The sequence below is a fragment of the Hippichthys cyanospilos genome, chromosome 4 (assembly GCF_059441005.1).
Source record: "Hippichthys cyanospilos isolate Australia breed blue-spotted pipefish chromosome 4, RoL_Hcya_1.0, whole genome shotgun sequence".
Classification (NCBI taxonomy): domain Eukaryota; kingdom Metazoa; phylum Chordata; class Actinopteri; order Syngnathiformes; family Syngnathidae; genus Hippichthys; species Hippichthys cyanospilos.
In genome coordinates this window covers 20,269,772-20,290,864 of record NC_142372.1, presented here as the reverse complement: position 1 = coordinate 20,290,864, position 21,093 = coordinate 20,269,772, and the positions used below count along the sequence as shown (strand labels likewise).

At 39.8% G+C, this 21,093-nt stretch overlaps 1 protein-coding gene across 4 annotated transcripts in view; it reads left to right on the top strand.

Annotated features, from left to right (window-relative positions):
- The window catches only part of myo9aa (myosin IXAa), a 77,598-nt gene that overhangs the window by 45,150 nt on the left and 11,355 nt on the right, over nucleotides 1–21,093 (top strand). For 3 of the 4 annotated variants that reach the window (XM_088413987.1, XM_088413986.1, XM_088413985.1), the window contains exons 8-26: nucleotides 581–707; nucleotides 1,944–2,033; nucleotides 3,867–3,983; nucleotides 4,145–4,279; nucleotides 6,163–6,284; nucleotides 7,049–7,190; nucleotides 8,356–8,551; nucleotides 9,536–9,655; nucleotides 10,864–10,908; nucleotides 11,333–11,408; nucleotides 11,880–12,020; nucleotides 13,515–13,554; nucleotides 13,667–13,789; nucleotides 14,830–14,910; nucleotides 15,099–15,209; nucleotides 17,982–18,104; nucleotides 18,927–19,076; nucleotides 19,658–19,968; nucleotides 20,064–21,033. In XM_088413987.1, the coding sequence (XP_088270113.1) occupies nucleotides 581–707; nucleotides 1,944–2,033; nucleotides 3,867–3,983; nucleotides 4,145–4,279; nucleotides 6,163–6,284; nucleotides 7,049–7,190; nucleotides 8,356–8,551; nucleotides 9,536–9,655; nucleotides 10,864–10,908; nucleotides 11,333–11,408; nucleotides 11,880–12,020; nucleotides 13,515–13,554; nucleotides 13,667–13,789; nucleotides 14,830–14,910; nucleotides 15,099–15,209; nucleotides 17,982–18,104; nucleotides 18,927–19,076; nucleotides 19,658–19,968; nucleotides 20,064–21,033 (3,220 nt within the window). The remainder of the gene's footprint in view (nucleotides 1–580; nucleotides 708–1,943; nucleotides 2,034–3,866; nucleotides 3,984–4,144; nucleotides 4,280–6,162; nucleotides 6,285–7,048; nucleotides 7,191–8,355; nucleotides 8,552–9,535; nucleotides 9,656–10,863; nucleotides 10,909–11,332; nucleotides 11,409–11,879; nucleotides 12,021–13,514; nucleotides 13,555–13,666; nucleotides 13,790–14,829; nucleotides 14,911–15,098; nucleotides 15,210–17,981; nucleotides 18,105–18,926; nucleotides 19,077–19,657; nucleotides 19,969–20,063; nucleotides 21,034–21,093) is intronic. The other variant, XM_088413988.1, reaches the window with a different exon arrangement.

The window sequence follows — 21,093 nt, the reverse complement described above, 5'->3', positions numbered from 1 at the left end:
CTTTAAAGACAAATCAAAATAAGTGTCAGGAAATGCAGTTGGAATTTATTTGGGGTTAGTTATATACGCTTAAAGGTGGCTGCTTTTTGCTACTCCCATTGAACCTGAATTTAAATGTGATATCCGAACACAGTCGCATCCCGAGTTTTAGAAGGATGTGCACACTTTTGCAACCTCATTTCTGGAGTTCTCTTTTACTTCCACTCTGTAAAATACTTTTTTTTTTGTTTAATAGTACAAATTGCAAGTCACATTCATGTAAAACGTGTTAAATATCATCTTTTCGTTTTTATTTTCATTACTTTCACCCAAAGTGAGGAGACTTTATATTCAATTTAAAGACATTTGGTCAATGCTTATTTTTCTTTATGAAAGTTGTGGTGAAAGTGAGGTTTAGGGACCAAATACATTTTCACACACGGCTTGGCTTGAGTTCAAACCTAAACTGCATGAAATGTCTTAAGCATATGGTGAAATAGACATCTCAAAATGGTCTAACTCTTCCATAACAAATGCAATTCATATTATACATACAATTCATTGCCAGTATTATTTAAACCCACGTTAACTTTTGTTTTAGGATCTTCACTTTGCTATCGGCCATCCTCCACCTGGGCAACATTCGCTACAAGAAGAAAACCTACAGGGATGACTCTATTGACATCTGTAACCCAGAGGTTTTGCCTGTGGTCTCGGAACTTCTGCAGGTACTACTAGATCAAGCTGTACTGAAAAGCTAAGCGCCCAGAAGTGTTTCCACATTTACCCTTCTAACGTTTGCTCGGGCTAGTCAGCGTGGATACTGACATTGCGGACTTAACATCTACAATGTGGGGTTTTGCCAAGTCAACAAGGTCAAAAAAGAAAACATTTAGAAAAAAAAAGCTTATCCCAGCATTTAAAAAAGATGCTGAACAAAATTGGAGCAAGATATTTTTCTTCATTGTTCCTCTGCATCGAATAAATGGTATATCATTGTAAAAAGTGCTTTGTCTCAGAATCACCATTTAGTCATTTATAATACATTTTATAGTAGCTATTATTTGTGAGGCATTAGAAAATTGAGTTATTGTTCAGTTTAACTCCTGGGGGAAATTTTGACCCAATTTGGGCTTTTTTTTTATTTTTTATGTTTTTGATGTCTTATAGCAAAGGAAAAGCATAAAAAAAACACTAGGTGGTTAAAATATTGCATAGATTGTCAAAACATGACGACTTTCAATATGCCACACTCCCGTCCCTTCTGCTTGCAAACGGGAGGTCGAGAGATACACCGTATAAGTGTCAAGTTTTGCCCATGTCGGGCTCATTTACTGCCATTCAAAATTGGAACTGTCAATTTTGGACATATTGAAAAGCCGGTTTTATCATGCGTTTCCTTTGATTTTTGTATTCATCCTTTCAACGGCAACTTGCAAACAGGGCGCTATAAAAAAAATTGTGTTGACAAGATATAACCACACATTTGCAAGGCTTTCAATGACTTCAATGATTGGATTAGCCTGGACTCCAATGATGCAAAACTCTTCAAAAGTTATAATACTCTATTTATGTCATAATAAATATTCCTACATATTCCTAATATTCCCCCCAATTTGTATGGTTGGATAGGGCTGATGCCACTGAAGGTTTTGTGGGGTTGAAAGTAAATTAGCGGTATATATTTATATATGACGATGTTAGGCTAGTGACAGGCCAGGCTAGTGAAAAATCACCGAACACCCAGGGGTTAAACATTATATTAAAAATGCGCTTCCCTTGACAAACTTTCAGATTAACGTTTTCGAAGATTTCAGTCATCCTACACCTAATTAACACTGAATAAACACAGGCATTTAATTTAATAAATGAATTAAAGAAAAATCTCCAATAAAACATGATTCATTTTGTGTTTATTGGCTTTCAGCAGATTGAATGATTTTAATTTGTCGTGTCATGGTCAGGTCAAAGAAGAGATGCTGATTGAAGCTCTGACAACACGGAAGACGATTACTGTGGGCGAAAAGCTGATTGTCCCTTACAAACTAGCAGAGGTAAGGAATTTTCAAACTATTTCGACCAGAAGTGAATATAGCCAACATTGTAGATGACTTGAATCCGATTGTGGTGAAGCACGTCCATATGCTCAGGATGAGTTTCTCGGTGTGTGTGTGTGTGTGTGTGTGTGTGTGTGTGTGTGTGTGTGTGTGTGTACTGTGTCTGGAGGCATTTTGCCAATTCAATAACGGCCTCGGCTCTTCAGCCTGACCTGGCCATGTTTACAGGACAGCTTGGACCCATACCGGATCTCCACTTGTACTCTTACTCCTGCTCCGCCACTCTGTGGCCGCACATGGACGCCCACACACACACACACACACACACACACACACACACACGCATCGTCTGTTAGTTTGTTTAGAAACAGGAAGGCATTTCAAGACCCTGTACAGTTTTCATTAGACACCGTGCTTGGAAAACAAACATAAGTCATGGTCTGCCGATGAGAGCCATCTGAGTGAGGGAAAGGACAACATTGACAGACACAGATTAAATAATGTATTAAATCACCGCCCGATGAAAGGTTTATGACAGAACTAACTTCAGTGTACAGAGTTGGTAATTGCCAAACTCATTTTTGTAGTGTTTAATACCCTATTATTCTGAACACTTTAAATGGACCAGTTGTTTTTTTTTCTTTGCACAATTTACAACAGTTCCAAAGTTTCTTAATAAAAGGTCTTTGACATTCTACCATTAGAATACACAACATGATAAATTTAAGTGTGCTTTCTAGCCACTTAAAATGTCGACGTTTCGAAAGGGCAATTCTCTCATGCAATTTGAAGTGCAGTTAGGGTGTTGCAACAAAGCAAGGGTTACTCAATGCTGTCAACCTAATGGCCTTGTTGCTATATTTTACTCTCTACTTTTACAAACTTTCAAAAAGTGGCAAGCGACATTCCTTCCATTCCTAAAAAGTGTTTCAATGTTTTGAGTGCTGTGCTTCTCAGTAAAGTTGATACACATGAAAGGTGCCCTGGCAACCTGATTTGCTCTGAGAGATTATCAGGTTTGCCACTGGAAACAATTTAATTTGTTTGAAAATTGCTTTTAAATTGCTTTTAAATGATAATAAAAATAATCCTAATTACACAAGCATGTGATGTCTGAAGCTGTTAAATGTTTAACACCCCACCTGTTAGAGTCCTAACACCACCATATGAGTAGTAGGTTTTCTCATCTGGTCAGAATTTTCAAGTCGATCCAATTTGGGATGCTCTCTGTCCGACCTCTCCACAACAATGAAAGTTGACAGTTTATGCAGCTTTAAATTGATGTGTTCCTCAATTGATTATTTGGATGGGAGTTTTCAAATAATGTCTTACTTGCTTATTTTGTGTGTTTAAAAAAAACAACAACAAAAAAAAACACCTATTGCTCTGACTCGCCATTTTGAAGTTTGTCTCCTATTTAATGAGTGACTCACCTTTTACTTCTGAAAGGTCAATGCTTTCCATTGGAAATGTAAATTTGATTGATTTTTCTCGATAATTTGACAAGGGGGCTATTCATTAAATATAAAACCTTTATCGACCCAGCTATGTGTGGCATACATTTAATATCTAAATATTGTCTTTTCATTTGGCATGCATGTGCTATTTGTCCTTACCTTATCTTTGTGTTTTTTTCTTCCTCCCATTCATGTGCTTGTCTTAGGCTGGGTGTAAGCCCCCCCAAAATGAAACAGAAACGAGACGTAATAGTAATTAACAACAGCTTATAGAAATGGGTGATGCTGTTTACACCCTCAAGAATTTCAAGTGGATAAGCCAAAGCCTTTCAGGTTACCTGATCTTACTGTGTGTTTGTGTGTGTACTTGAAGGCGGGCACAGTGAGAGATTCCATGGCAAAGTCACTGTACAGTGCACTGTTTGACTGGATTGTGTTCAGGATCAACCATGCTCTGCTCAATATCAAGGATCTGGATGAACCTACTAAGGTACGAAGAACTTGACATGCCTATCAGCTTAAGGGCACACGATAGGTCTTAGCAAATAATTATGGCTAAAATTAGACTCTATACAATTCGGATTTTTCAGGTAAGTTTGATGAATATGAACTGTTAAATGTATCCAAACCCAATTTTTTATGGTCCCATAGATCTTGTCCATCGGAGTGTTGGACATTTTTGGTTTTGAGGACTATGAGAACAACAGCTTTGAGCAGTTCTGCATCAACTTTGCCAATGAGCGTCTCCAACATTACTTCAATCAGCACACCTTCAAACTGGAACAGGTGAGCACACCATTTAAAATGGTCACTTTTAAATGCTCAAAGCTTTGATCTTTTAATGCATAATCACATCATAAGTGTCTGATAAATGTTGTTGCTGAAGAGTTTGATGCCTGTGTGTATTCGCTTCTTGGATGAGTCAAAATGGGGAGAATCACAGGGAAGTATTTGGTGGTATTTTATTTAAAAGCATGGAGACTGGTGTTCTCGACAAGGCAGTGAACAAATCGAGTGAGCTCACATGCTTAATACCCTTATGTGAACATATCCTACAATATTCTCATTGTAATTTTCCAACATGCAGCATTCATTTTCTCCCTGAGTGTTCACAACATGCATCCCATATGCGTCTCTCAAATGAGGTGTAGTCCTTTCCACTGATGTAGTACAATCATTATTTTAGCCAGTAATTTGCGATACCGATCAATGGTCAAGTCAAAGTCGGTGTAGACTTTGTCACTATTTAACAGAAAATAAATTGCTTGTAGTGAGAAGTACAAACCCAATTCCAATGCAATTTGGGAGGATGTATAAATTGATACTAAAAACAATCGATTTACAAGTAATTGAATATTATTTTTCAGGCTATATCCAATTGAATATACTACAGAGACAAAGGGCCCTCATTTGGTAGAATGGAAAACAAGCACTGAGTGTAGAAAACATGTGCATCCTAATTTTGGTGCCAGCGCAGGTTTAGTCTGCGGTCTTTGAGGTGGTATCGCGCCAGTCTGGGTGTTAAGGCACACACATGGTTTGCTCTGCGCCTGGCGCACTGATCACAGAAATCAAACTGCACTTTTTGGAAGAACAGGTGAATTTACAATTTTGTGCATATTTAGTTCATCTTGTTTGAGAATTTGGCCCCGGGTGCATCTGCTAGTTGGGTTTTCACAAGTAGACTAGATTTTAGACTAATAAATGGTGGTCCGCTTTGTATGTGTTTACGTGGATGCCGGGGTATCTCATTCATAAATGTGACTTTAACAAATTACAATAACTATCAATTTAATAATATTTTAATAGCATCCTTGTCACTGCTTGACTGGGAGGTGGGACGCGCGGGGACTCACTTTGGCCTCGTTGGCTGTGACCATTGACAACATTCAGTATGCATAGGATAATCCAGAGTTATTGTAATGCCCATGCATCACACCCGCAAAGATTACTTTAGTAGTCTCTCAGGATGTTCTTAAAAAAAAATAGCTCACAAGTTATTATTTTTCCCTGTACTGTATTTATACAAATATGATAAAAGTTACTGGTAGTATTACATTTCTCTTTTTATAGCTAGGAAGGCAACACGTGGAAGCTTATATATTAAACTCTCCATCCATGTGCTAAAAATGGTCTTATTTATGTAGTCTGCTCCATTATGCTAGTTTGCCCCATATAAAGAAAAAAAAATGAGTGTGTGATAAAGGTAAATGTATACTTTTTTTGTGACTGCTTGGATATCGAAGGGTTTTTAGTTAGGTCTGGAAGCAAAATTGGACTCTCACTCAGAAGTCGGGCGCGGCCTTTTACTTTTGAGATTAGTATGCACGCTTGCAGGTGCATTTAGAAAAATAATACTTTAATACGATCACATCACCCTTGAGTACTAACAGTAATAGCCACTACCAATCATCCTTAAACACAAAAATGTTCTTTCCAATAAAGCGATAAGCATTTTAGTGAGCGAAATATAGAGAAACTGTCTGCAGGGATTTTCATTAAACTTCCCCAAGATTAAGCCTTCATTGACTAAAGCTCTTTCCCATGGACACAGGAAAAAATAACATGCACAGGGAAGCAGTATTTGAAAGCAAAATTGCCTGAGGTACTTGAGATTTTTTTGTAAGAATAGTTTCGAGTGCTGAGCGTACTGTTTGTGTTGCCTGTAGGAGGAGTACAGGGCAGAGGGCATCAACTGGAGAACAATCGACTACATTGACAACACGGGCTGCATCAATCTCATCAGCAAGAAGCCCACAGCTTTGTTCCACCTCTTGGATGAAGAGTGCAAGTGAGTCCACTGTTAAGTTATTTCTGAAACTTTTTTTTTTTTTTTTTGCTAGCGAGTCACAAACTTCATCAATTAGAATGCATGCCTGTGCTCCCACATCTAAAAAAGTTAGGTGGGTGAAGAGTGCTTGGATGCGGTTGAGAAGCTTGTGCGTCAGGCCCATTCACCCGAGATCAGAAACATCTGTATCATTTTATTGTATCACCCCCAGCTTTGTCTGTCTTGCGACACTGAAGTTCACTCAACTTAAAAAAGCTGCAAAGCATCGGCTCCATGTTGTTTTGATTGAGCTCGGATTTCAAAATCCCTGGCGTCTCATTCCTCCGTTCTTCCTGTAATCTGTTGATTTTCCGCAGCAATTCTGGCACTCGATAAGAAAGGGAGCAAGAGACCGTTTGAGCTCCTATTGACTTGAAATGACCGCATGGCTGAAGATAAAATGTCCAAGTGGTTAAAGATCAAATCGTTTTAACTCGTCTGAAAAATTGTGATTGAAACTAGCTGTGTCTTCTTCTACTGTACTGTATAGAAGTAGGCGGTTGTTTTATCATTTGTCATTTTAAAATGCAATAATCATATCAGGAATGAGTTGACTGGTGCCAGTTTGTTTTTCCAAGTGTCTGTTTGCGACGTGGCTTAAATCGCTGTCTTCTGTGCAGAGCTCCTCCTTCAAGATGTTTTCATTTGGAGTGCAGATGTCAAAAGCCATTGTTGTGCCCTCTGCCAAGATTGTTGCGTGTTAAAAACTTGTCTTTGATTTTCAGCTTCCCACAAGCCACCAACCAGACGTTGCTGGATAAATTCAAGCGGCAGCATGAGGGAAATAGGTACATTGAGTTCCCCGCTGTCATGGAACCCGCCTTCATTATTCGACACTATGCTGGCAAGGTCAAGTATGGTGTCAAGGTCAGTCTTAATCTGTTTCATGACCATACTGTGCATTTGCTTGGATTCCAATACAACTGTAAGAGGTTTAGGGACATTTATCCCAACATTTTGATCTATTTTTTTTCTTCACAACACTAGAAAGGCTAATCACTAATAACATTTGTCTGCCTTTTATTCATTTAGTACTCTGTTTTTGACACTGTGGTTAGCAGTTTGAGCCATAACACGCATTTCACGCAGAGGCATAGTCAAAAATGATTGTCAAGAACATTGGTTATCATAAAAAAAAACAACTAGCAAACATCATTTTCAAGGACAGTTTTGGATTTTCAAGGACAGTTTTGGATTTTGAATCTGCTGATTTTGTAATTCGACATTAAAAAAATGCTGGATTTATTTATTTTTACAAAATTATGATGTGTACACTTAACTACCCGTTGAGAGTACACATGTAAATAAAGTCAGTTTTTGACAGTTCACGCACTTCATTCTTGGAAGTTTAGGTATTATTCTTCGAAGCTATCATAAAACGTAATGGTAAGTAGTGTTTACTTTTAAGATGCATGGCTGGGCCAGTCTGCCCCCCCCCCCCCAAAAAAAACAAAAAAAAAAAACAAAAAAAAAAACATATAGCCTGGATGGAGCCTGGAGTGTTTCAGGCAAAATGATTGGTACTACTGTCGTGCGTGTGAAAACTGATCTAGAAAAAAAGTCATTCTTGTTTATTTTGTAATGACGACAAGTATAATAACCTCAAATACACTTAAAGGCCCAAGATGTGAAACGTCAAATTATAAAACAGCAACAGGAATTAAAGAAAACAATTTTTTTCTTGCATGCTTGAAGGCGCAACAACAAGATGAATAGGTACATTTTTTAGCATCCTACAACAGACTACATTATTGCTCAATTATGGAATGTAGTCTGCTGCAAGGGGAAGTGAACAGAATAAGAATTTCATTGTATGGTACAACCATACATATAACAATCTATTGAAAGTTGAATCTTGAAAATGATTTAATTTATTGCACCTAGCTATGTCTTTTGCCAATGACTTGTGTGAGCTGCAACCAGTGGTACTTCATTGTTCTAATGTCATCTGAAAGAATCCCTTCATAGATTTGAAGATGTGATGCCAATCTTTCAGCCTATAACATTCGATTTACAAAGCATATGTCACCAGGATTTCAGGGAGAAGAATACGGACCACATGCGACCAGACATCGTGGCGCTGCTGAAAAGCAGCAAGAACGCCTTCATTTGCAGTCTGATCGGCATCGATCCGTCGGCCACCTTCCGCTGGGCGGTACTCCGGGCGTACTTCAGGGCCCTGGTGGCTTTCAGACAGGCTGGAAAGAGGCACATCCCCAAGCGGGCTGGTGAGTGCAAACACAAGTTGCATAAGGGATGTGTATTCATAAGCCATGACCAAAACTGAACCCGAAAAGACTATTCGATGTATAATATAAATAAATAAGAAGTAATTATCATACCATATTTGGGTCTACTGAAAGGGTAACTCTTTAGATCTACTTATGAATCTTTCTTGTGAGCAAATTTTCCAGCTGAAAAGAAAGTGATCAAACAAAATGGCATACATACCATGATCGTACCACACATAATTGTCATATTTTTTTCATTGTAGCTGGCTTTCGGCACATGACGTATTTGATGCCTCCGACCGCTTTTCCTTAGTTTTTGTGCTCTGTTCTGTAGTCATATGGCTACCATGTGTTTACTCCAGCTGTTCCTCTTTTTCTAAATTTTTTGGTATCTTGAATGCTGTTTTTCTTCACTGTAGCTGATTTGCGTTAGAACCTTGCGATTAGTCATAAATGTGAAATGGCTTTCCTAGTCTAATATCCAAACGTGTAAATCTAGCATCATTTGCCTTGCTTCACATTTTTCTAATCTTTCCAACTCCCAAATGAAGTTCAGCTCCAGCACCCTGCTATTAATTCAAAGATAAGTTTTGTTTCTCTGCTTTACATAGTAGTAGTATTTGACATAGACTGCGTTGGTGATTTACCACCCACATCACATATGTAACATAGGGCCACTAACGTCACTTACAAAAAGTTCACAGAATTGACTTATTCCTCTTAACTTGTTGAAACTAATCAATGGAAAAAGCCACGGCTCTCACCACCTATCCGTAGAATTAAACCACCTGACTATCTCCATCAAATACATTTCCCAATGTGAAAAACGTCTCGCAAAAGTCTCTCTCCAGTGGACAACTGCATCTCCTTTTCTTCGCTGTCTAATCTTTCATTTTCCTCTCTTTTCCCCTGTGTTGTTTGTCCGTCCTTGTGTTTCTTTCTCTCCTTGTTTCTCTTCTCATCTTGTTTTGCTTCTCCAAGGGCATGATGACGCTGTTCCCTGTGCACTTTTGAAAAGTGTGGATAGTGTTAGCTTTCTGCAGCACCCTGTGCATCAGAGAAGCTTAGAGATCCTGCAGAGATGCAAAGAGGAGAAGCACAGTAAGGCTGCCAAAGAAAAGAACTCCTCCTACTCTACCTGTCAGCCCACAGACCACTGGGAATCGCAGCATAAGGGATGAGGCCAACCAACATCAACATGACTGCACTCTACTGCAGTTAGAATCAAACCAAGAGAGATCAGAACCAAAACAGACAAATTTAAGACAACAATTCACAGGCCTAATATGGACTGCTTTGTGATTGTCGACAACGCTGGTTTTCTGTTACTAGGTTAGATGCTTGTTGGTCTCCCCTCCTTCCGACTTCTCTTCTTTCTTGCAATACATACAAGTAGCTGAATGGTTCATTTTTTTTAGATGTTTTCTCTGCATGGTGTCCACAGGCATTTCAGGTCACTAAAACGTTGGGGGAGGTCTAGCAAAAAAATGCATGTTGCTTTTGCTTTGTGGAGACACATTACCATTGCCGTTCCATTATAGCACAAAAAAGTTGCACAATGAAACATTGAGGTGACTGTAACAGATGGGTTACATAGCAGACATTCGTGACATTATGACCACTTGCACAATGCTGTGTAATGATATCCAATATGAGAGCTGCATCAAATATTCTGCCTTTACAAAGAAAAGAAGGCTTCAGTTTCCACTTTACCTACAACATTTCAAGGTTCCAAATGGCACGGATTGAACTATTGAAGTTTGCGTTAGAATACGACAAAAAGTGGCAGGCTCAGTTACTCGTTCGCTGTAATTACGATTTTTACGACTGGGTCAGTATAGGTTAGTGATCAACATGGGTACAGGGGACAACATATCACTTGTGTACGCATTTGAATTATGTCACTGTTGTAGGAACACAGCAACATTGTCGAGCAAAAAAAAAAACCTTCATTTTAATTGAAACTATCAGAGCTATCAAATATTTTTATAGAACTAAACAGTTCTACATGACTGCAAACTTGAACCACAAAAGATAAACAATTATTTATGTATACTAATTTTTGGTTGTCAATCAAACTGACCAGTGTCAGCCTCATAAATGCCACAATATTTGACACGGCTCTTGTTATAGATATCATATTACTTTAGTCAGTGTATATGTGTATTCCTGCCGCTTTTGTTCTTACGTAGTCAGTGCTTTACACTAAAGAGCCCCAGGTTTTTTCCCCCACATGCTACTTTCAAGATTCTTTTTTTTTTCCATGATGCTCAAATGTCGATTTGTCTTTGTTTTGTGCTGTCCTGCAGCTCCCGATGAGAGTGAGAATTTACAAATTGATGAGACTGAAAACGGTATACAGTGCCATCTGATGTATCCCTTTTCTAGTTAGGCTAACACGCTATTAGCTTTTACATTTTTCATCACAATTATAGCCATGTGAAAAACATAACTTCCATTATAAACTGCAGGCTTATCACTGCTACGCCATCACACTTTTAACATAGTAGTTAAGCGTTATCTCGAGAGCCCAATGCTATTTTGAATGGGAAGATTTAAAATGGCTTAAAAAAGGCATTGTGACTAAACACTCTTCTGTAATTTGACACTAACAAGAGCAACTCATTTTAACCTTCACAGACCTTTTGTTTCTGAAATATAGCACTTGCACTAAAGAAGGGCATAACAATAAACTGCAGTAACACTTATTTTGACAATCAAATGATTTAGATTTGGAAGGAAAGTCGTGCTTACCCAATGCTGTCTGTTGATGAACAGGTGTGAGCAGGAGGAGTCCACGTGCTCCGCTGTCAGACCATCAGGGGAGCAACACCATCAATGAAAAATCTCCCCGGTAAGAGCGTGTTAAATCTCTCCTTATTTTCTTTCGCAACCTCAGCCCACTTTTTTTTTCCAGTCACACGCGCTCTTCTTTCCAAATTAATTGAGCAGCAGCTTCCTCAGTGATATAAAGTCACATCTATGTGTTGCTGAGAAATGTCGAGGGTCGGATAGTCAGTCTTGACAGGGTACCTGTCTGCTGGACTGCACACTGCAGTGCTTTATGGGGCTCACTCTCTCTTACACACACGTTAACACAAACGCCAGTGTGCATCACCTTCTACTCAGCCTAATTATAAAATGGGGACAAATTCTGTGTAAGATTTTAGATGTGTATTTATTCGTTTAGTTTTTTGGGGGGGGTGATAAAGTGTTATACTTTCGTCTGGATGGAAGACAAAATAACCCCAGTAAACATTTTAACACAAGTAAAAAAAAATGAAATGAGAAGTGGTATACAATTTTGGTGTGCGCTTTACCATAGAGGTTCTCCGGGCCTTGTCTGGAATAGGCGTGTGGGTCGACAGAGCCGGTTATCGTCCGGCAGCTCCATCACAGACGAAGACGGCATCTTTGTCAACTCTACCAGCAGCAAGCTTCTGGAGCGAGCCCATGACATTCTCATGTGAGCGTCTTCTCCTTTTTTGGGATGAAGGGGATACATTTTAATAAAATATGCTATAGGTGAGCCAAAACTTAGACCAAATTAATAAATAAATAAATATATCAATATACTGTATATCAATTACTGTGATCCATAAATGCGATTTTATGAATTAAAAAAAAAAAACAACAACACTTTTTTTGGGTTTCTGTGTAACTGAGGACATGCACTACAAAGGAAGAGGCAACATCACATCACACGCCAACGACCTGCTCTCAAGTTCAAAATACAAACAGCAAATAATTCATACATGACCGTGCACCCTTTCGTTTTGAAATTAGCCTTGGCAGCATTGGTTGCTGATAGCTAGCTTTACTCTTTCTCGCGACTCCTGTTTTTATTGCTGTTACATCTTCTCTCTCCGTCTTAAAAAGTCATATTCAAGTGTTGCTTACAGATGCTAAGAAACCGCTGGTTAAATATATTGTCATTGTACAATACGGCACAAGTCTCCAGCGTTAGGGCTAACTGCTAACTCGGTAGTGCATTCAAATTGAATTGGACATTTCAAGCTCGAACAAAAAACAGGCCTATCTCTTTATAAGACATTAATAACTGCAAATATCTAAACAAGTTGGACTTTTTGTCAATCTATAAAAGCTGACATAGCCTGAAGAATTAGGGGGACAAAATTACCTTTGATATTTTACTTTCATAATTACAATAAAGGCTTCATTAAATCACTTATTTTTAATACCCATTCAAATAACTGGGCTTCTGCCTTCCATTTTAGTTTTTGTTAATCAAAATAGAGATGATATAAGCAAATGGGACCACAACTTGCTTTTGTGAGTAAAAGGCACACATCTCAGAGCAATTTTGCTCTTTGCTGCTGTCTCAGCACCAGCCACATCTGATCTGAGAAAAGCACCGGGTCCTCACATCATTGAAGAATAGTACTCTTGAGAGGCGGGGTTTTAGTGAGCCTGCCGACTAACTCCCAGGTTACAAGTATGGCCACTAAAATAACTCAGATTTCAAAAGAAATTGAATTGCCATTGTGCCGAATCTATTATCATATACATATGGAAAGTTTAAAATAGCACAATACAGATTATATTAGTGATGTGTTCACTCGACTGTTTAATTGTTTCAAGCTTTTCTACTCTGGCCTTCTTTTATCTAATTTTAGTAATTGCCTCGTGCTTGTGCGGGGTCTTTCTGCATTCTTAAAACACAAAATTGAAGAATCTAAATCATCTGAAGGCGTGAATTTCAAATTGAATAGTTTTCTCTCGATGTGCCCCGTGATTGCCGTGCAACAAATTTACGGTCTCCTCCACATCCCGCCAAAAGTCAGCTGAGATATGCTCAAACTCACCTGGCACCCTTAGGTGAACAAGTGGCCTAGAAAATGATGAGTGTTGCGCAATAAACAATATTAATTTTAGCAGTCGATTTCAAATAACGTAACTGACGCCTGATGGATTCCCTTTTTATCCTTTCTTTGAACAGGAGGAACAAAAACTACAAAGCCAAGCTAGCTCTTCCAAAGGTAAGCAGAAAGCATTATTTTTGCTCTATTTGAGGATAGTAACCGATTACATCAAGTGAGTGTTCGTGCAAACTTTTCTGCATAAACTTTTCTTCATAATTGCCACTTTCAGCACTTACTGAATGTCAAGTCACTGAAGTATCTCAGCAACCTGACGCTTCATGATCGCATCACCAAGTCGCTGCTTCACCTTCACAAGAAGAAGAAACCACCAAGTATCAGTGCACAATTCCAGGTCAGGCACACGTGCGAGCACACACACACACACACACACACACACACACACAGACAAAATATTTGAACAGCCATTGTTATTATAGTGCTGTTTTGCAAACATTTTGAGGTCTCATTTACTTCATTATGAATATGACAAATGTTGAGGATGTCAGTTAAAGTAGAATGTCCGTTATGCCTTTCACGCTTGCATGATGAATGAATGATGCCTGTGCATTTAACGCGTTTAAATAAGTTTCCCCTGCATTATGTGACTTTACTACAACAGTGCAATATGAATGGATGCATAGTCAGTGCTTTGTGGTGATCATTCTTTTTTTTGTACCCATCTCACATTTGATCTTCTAATTTACTAGCACCTCAAGCTGGTTTCCAGCCAATCGCAGGGCACACAAAGACAAACAACCATTAAAAGAATCGTTGCGGCCCTGGATTGTATTAGAGAAATTGAAGTAAATGTCACCCAAACAGCAGGTTGAGGCAGACCTCTGACTACTGTTGTCATCAATTGTAATTCATTGTGCAGACATAAGTAATGTGTATACGGCATTAATGAACTGATTACAATGTTTTCTTAATGAAGAAACAGAAATACAGTTTGCCATCTAAAGCATTTCATTTAAAGTTTGACTTTAAAGTATATTCTCGTGTATATACCGTAGTTGAATTAGCACTTGTAAAACATCAGGGATTATATCTTTATAGTTTACATTTAGGAATAGTAAGAAAAATGTTTTTTTTTTTTATGAGCAATAGTTGTGAGTAGCGGCGCAATGACAGCTGCTGGCTTTTGTGCGTGGAGAACTTCACTTCCCACTTCCTGTGCTATGCTGATTGTTTTAATCTCCCATGAAGGAGGCAGAGGCTGAATTCCTCTTGCAGCTGACACAAGCGCACATGACACATACCAGACCAACCTCATCTTTATCTTGAAGTTAACTTGAAGAATATTTTATTAGAAGATGGAAACGTGAGGGGCACCAAACAAATTTGATTTTGTTTCTTTAATTCGATGTGTTGTGTATGTGTCTTATTCTGCAGGCCTCTCTCAATAAGCTGATGGAGACCTTGGGTCAGTCTGAGCCTTATTTTGTCAAGTGCATCCGTTCCAATGCTGAGAAGGTATAGCAAGAGCAGCTTTATTGTTTGAGTTTTACCCCAAACCATTTTCTCCCGTATCCCTTAGTAGTAGTCTAGATCTGTTGATCATTTCCTGTTCTTCTCTTTTCACTCTCTACCGCCTGTTGATCCCTCTTGTGTCATACTCCACGCGTTTCCTTCCCTCTTACTTGAACTTTTCCCTTCCGCAGCTGCCCTTGCGGTTTAATGACAACCTGGTGCTGAGGCAGCTGCGTTACACGGGTATGCTGGAGACTGTGCGCATCCGGCAATCAGGCTACAACATCAAGTACAGCTTTAAGGTAAAATCGCTGGCACCCTAATATGTGGACCTTCGGCTACTGAATCATTCCCCATTCATTCATTTTGTACAGTTAGGATGCGTAAAAGAGGAACTGTTCAGTACAGCTCACCACAGTGTGGTTTGGCATGGGATGGCTAAGCGCTGAAAGATATTTTGTATTCAATGGTCAGTTGTATTTTTAAAGCAAACATGCTGGGTCAAGTCATCCTCAGTTTGAAGTATTAAAAAAATGTACCCTGTAATTACATTTTACAATTATAAGTTTTAATATTACACTAATTAGTTTTCACTCATTTCAATTACATCACATGTATTTCGAAACAATTTTCATAAATTGATTAACCAATTCTATAACAGAATGAATACATGTGTATGATTGGCTTTACAATAAATCAGTTAATCTATTGTTTAATTAGATGAATGAATACAAAATACTAACCATTTTGCTAGTTAATATTGTAAATGCCCGGTGGGCCTGATTGAAGAACAGAGACAGCTGTGTGTGAGCCATGGGTCCTACGTTTACCTACGAGTGAAGCTTAATCATGCTTGCAGGGTATGTTGGTGGGTTGGATGCTTTTTGTGTGAATAAAGGGACAAGATAGTAGCGTGACCTGCCATTGAACTCAAAAGAGCAATGTAATACAATTAACGACACAAATCATTTTGGTTTCCTTCTTCACGGTTTGTGGCTGTTTCATTTCAAGAGGACATGCTCTGTTTTGTAGGAGCCTTCTTTAGTCTTTGTCAAAGAGAGGGTTCCCTGAGAGGAAGTGTGACTAGTGGCGTTTTTTTTTTTTTTTTTTCAACCCAGCGCACTGTTTACCAAACAGAAACAAACTGGAAATAAGGCTTCATAACAGTACAGTGTATTCAGAAAGACTACTTGTCTCCTCAATCTCCAGCCGCAGAAAAGCATTATTCATCTCTTTCCACAAGCTAAGTAGTGAACAATGTGACTAGTTTTATGAAGAAAATTGATGGTTATCTGTGGTTTAGAATAGCTCTCCAGGAAGAGAACCCTCATTGAGCCAAACTTCGGCCAAGTAAATGGGGTGCATCTGTGGATCATATTAACATTTTTTTCCCCCTCTGTGCAAGCATATGCTGGCCAGAACCTAGATGTACCATCAATCTCACTGTTCAAAATCCCCAAAGCTTGAAGGATATTTGACACTAGGTTTTCCACAAGTCTAGGGTGGTGAATTCTTATCCCCCCAAAATATTTTTTGCTGATGTTGCTCAAACACAAATGAACTTTGTGTCATACAAATGCGTTAGAATGATGTCAATCAGCATGATGGTAGCTCATTGCATTCTTTCACTCTAATTCCATTTGTGGTTTCTGGATGTTGACTTGTGCCTAATCTGTCATGTCATGTACAGTTTTGAGGTAGAGTAAGGCAGTGTGACAAAAATGTAATATTTTTGCTCTTGTCAAATGTGGACACACAATCACCGTGAACAATTCAGCCATCAATTAAAGTAAGGATTTTCAGAAGGTTTGACGATTAGCTTGACAATAGCTCCTATACAAATGCAGAAAACCAATAGGTGCATTCAAAACAAAGCAGAAATCTTTTGTAACCCATTGCAGAGCTAGCAGTCCACATGGTAATAGCTCTGTTTGCTAATTTTGTACAAAACTCTACGTTCACTGGACTTTGGATGAGGTCCACCTAGCTCCAAACATTCATCACTAACAAGAGGAAAAGTTGTTCTAGTGACTTTCGGACAGGTGTGCTTCAGAAAAGCTGAATGGGAAATACGGCAGGGTATACAAAGACTCTAACAGATAGCATGTTAACTTATCTGGGCAAACTCATGCCTTGATTGGTGACACAGTGCGGAGGAGAATTGCAGATCTGAGTTGAGCTAGTAGCAATACAGTATACAGTATGTACGCAAGAGTCTCTTTAAACTTTCAGCATTCAAGAAACCCCTTCCATAATGTTGTACTGACAGTTTTATTTAGAAGTGAGCATAATGAATGTCATTAGCTCATAGATGCAATGTGTAGGTGGACACAATTTTGTAGTCAATAACTGTACTGTACGTAATTATGTAGCAGAACTTATTTGGGTGAGGTGAGTGGGACTCATGAAAGTACTCTTTATGATGAGGTTAAATGGATAATTTGAGCATTACTGTTTGCCAGACATTCTTCCAGACATATTTAGTGCTGCGGTCAGCGCTAATGACAAATATCCTTGGCATGATATCATTTTCACAGATTTGATTGTGCACCGACTCCATAGAACAGAGCTCGTCCATTGTCCTCGTCATTTTGCAACACTCCCCATGCTTGTAATTGTATAAACACGGCATCGGTTTCCCCATCCACCCCCAAAAGATCAGGATGCAGTGTATTGGAGCCACACAATGAGGCTCAGTTTGAAGATTCGGGCTTCAGCATATTTATACCATCAAGTCTGAACCCCTGCAAAAATGAACAATGTATGCTTTCACCTGGAACTACTTGTACCTTTGTAGCTTTTTTCCAGTTTTGGGCTCTGCCCTAAGCGATACTTTATCAAGTGTGCTCAGTATATGTTACTTGTGTTGGTGATGTACTGTTTTATTTCAACAAGGCCATGGTGTTGTATTGTTTAAGTGTTTTTACCCACAATCCTGAAATTATTATTATACATTTTTTTCCAATAAACAATGCTTGCTCTGCTTTTGTTTTAGGGAAATTTTGGAACAAAATATAAGCTGATTCAATATCCAGTAAACATCATTTGTCTTTTTTCTTTTGTGCTCGTAACAGGATTTTGTCCATCACTACTATTTGCTGCTCCCAGAAAGTATCAGTACCACCAGAGAGGACATCCAGCACTGGCTGGACCAGCTGGACCTGGAACCAGATGGCTATCAAGTCGGCAAGACAATGGTATAGCAACTCCGCCCTCTCCTATCACTCTCTTATATGGAGCTTCCAAGATGACGTATGGTTTTGATATATACATAAGGTCAAAGTGGCATATTTCACCTGCTTCAGACCAACAAAGCAATTATGGACTACATAGACCATAATGCTTTGCGCCGTTGAACTAATAGGAACACAGACAATAAAATTACTGGTACTTGAACAAGTACATTATTGTGATCCCCCCCCCCCCCCCCAGAATCATGTGCTTTTTTTTAATAACAATGATTTGAGCTTTCTGGCATTGTCGTGAGCTGCTTTCTATCGACAACCTCCCCACAATATGTCTCCCTTCTCATGTGTGGAAAACAATTGCTTTGACTCAGACTGTAACGATACCCAACACAATCCGATAATATTGTGATATGACCCTCAACGATACGATAACTCGCATGATTTTTGGAAATCGTTACGTCCTGACTCCAAACAGTGGTTTTTCACACTGAAATACATAGCCAAGAAGAGGCGTAATTTGGGCTCCAAACCGATATAAAAGTACAGTATGAGGATGTAATGAAGACAGTGCCCCATATTTGGTGTGTGTGTGTGTGTGTGTGTGTGTGTGTGTGTGCATGTGTGACTAACATGAACAAGGGTCTTCAGCTTGCTGTCTTTATAATTACAAGTTCATACCTGGCATTTTTGCGGCCATGTGTCAGAGATATCTACTGTTTGTGTGTGTGCTTGCTAACTGATTGTTCGCAGTACCAAAGGGGGAGTCTCCAGCCGCTGCTTTATTAAGACCCTGTTACCTTACGCTAACTCAGTGGTGCTCTCCCCTGTCAGGTGTTTCTGCGGGAGGCAGAGCGTCAGCAGCTGCAGGCCCAACTCCACAGTGAAGTTCTCAGGCTCATCATCATGCTGCAGCAACGGTTCAGAGCCCGACTGGAAAGGAAGCAGTTTCTTAGAATGAGAGCAGCGGCAGTCTGCATCCAGGTATGATTTTTTTATTGCATCCATTTATCTTTCATTGTGTTAAATACAAGTTTCCTGTTCTTTTTTAGTTGGGGTCTGAGTTTTATAAAATAAAGCTAACTGCGAAATTTCTCCCCCATCTAAATGAGCGTAGTCTTTTTTTCTCCACAAGATTTTTTTAATAATCATTTATATGATGTGACTGAGCTTTTTTAGTCAAAGCATTTCAAAACCCGGTTGGCAATCTGTTCATATTGCACTGTTTCCGCTCTAAAATCTAAATGACATCTTTCTGTTGACAGTATATCAATAATTTCTAAGAAATGACACATACTTTTGATTACCCCAAAATTCTTTTTATTATTTCTTTTTTTACCGTTTTACCCCCATGTTTCTGTTATTTTCCAAAACCGCACAGACTCATGAAAATATACACCACCGCATACAATGTCAATAATTTAGTTTTTTAGTACCATTTTTTTGTGTTTTCCTGTTTAGATGCATTGGAATCATATTTCACTCGATGCAACAATCACTTTGGTTTTTAGATGCACCAAATCCGTGCATAACATGATATTTTATTTTTTGTCTTAACCTGACAGAAATGGTGGCGCCTGTACCGACCCATGGAAGCTGAGGAAGAACAAATTGTCCAGAATGTCCAAGAGGAGGCAGCATTGTGCCTGCAGACACATTGGAGGGGTTACAGGGAGCGTCAGAGGTTCATGCTGTGGAAAGAGGCTGCGCTGGTGCTTCAGAGGGCATGGCGACTGTGGCTGTGTCGACGCTGCGCTGCAGCTCTGGTCATTCAGACGGCCTGGCGATGTCATAGAGCAAGAGAGGCCTACTTGCGTCTTTACGCCGCTGCGGTGCACCTCCAGGCTGTAATTCGAGGCTACCTTGCTCGGGAACGGTAAGGCATACAAATGGTGTGCAACACCGTTTTCATTTTTGTACTACCTCAGTGAGTGATCATAACACAGTTGTGAACATTTTAAACATTACCAGCTTCAGAGAACTGACCAATCAGAAGCTTCAGCTGAGGAAGGCTCAACTAGAAAACGGGCAGGTGAGGTTTTCACCAGAAGAGGAACCCCATGACAGAGTGATGGATTTTGACCTTAGCACTTGGGACGACCACTCCTGTGAGGAACCAGAAAGGAACATCCTTGGCGGCACCAATGGAGACTTCAAGGAGGACTCCACCTCACCTACACGGCACTGTGAGGCACCTCGCTCAGTCACTCCATCCACAGTAGTGGTCCGAGAGAAGCTGAGAGCAGCTGATGAGCTCAGTCAGAAAGCCACGCGGGCCAAGAGAGAAAGTCGACGGATGCGAGAGTTGGAGCAAGCCAAATTCAGTCTCGAGCTCCTCAAAGTCCGTGCCACCTGTGGCGGAAGCTCGCCCACCTCAGAGGAAAGGCGCTGGTCTTTAGAACTGGTGCCCTCGATGAGCCCGCCTCTTTGTTCTCCACAGGGCACACCTGACAGTCAGAGCTCGAAAGGCAGCTTTGAACTTTTGAGTATCGAGGATGCTCCCAAAGCAACAGAGGAGGTGACTGACAGTGAGGACCTCTGCTCTCCGATCGGCTCGCTCGGAGCATTGTCAGATCCAAGCATGGAGGTTCTCCCTATAAGCCCGAAAACAGAGCAGGTCACCAAGGTGCCAGCTTCGGATGCCGGAAGCCATTTTCATATGCAAACAGATTCTGCCGTCTCCTCCACACATCCGTCCAAACTTGAGAACTACCTCCCGACCTTTTACGTCCCTGCTAGTGAAAGCAGCCCCGTCATTCCCAGTCATCCAGCTGCACCTCCTGTGCAATACACGAAGATTGCCGACCCTTCAACTACCAGCAATCAATCTTCAAAGGAGAGACAAGAGTCAACACGAAAGCCGGTGGTAGTGGTCATCAGTATGCAAAAAGAAACCCCGTTGAGCAAAGAGCTGAGCGATCTGGTCCATCCCTGCGTTGAGGTTTGTGACTCAAAGGTCTCAGGTTCGTGACTCAACTTGAGGGCATTTACCCTAACCGTG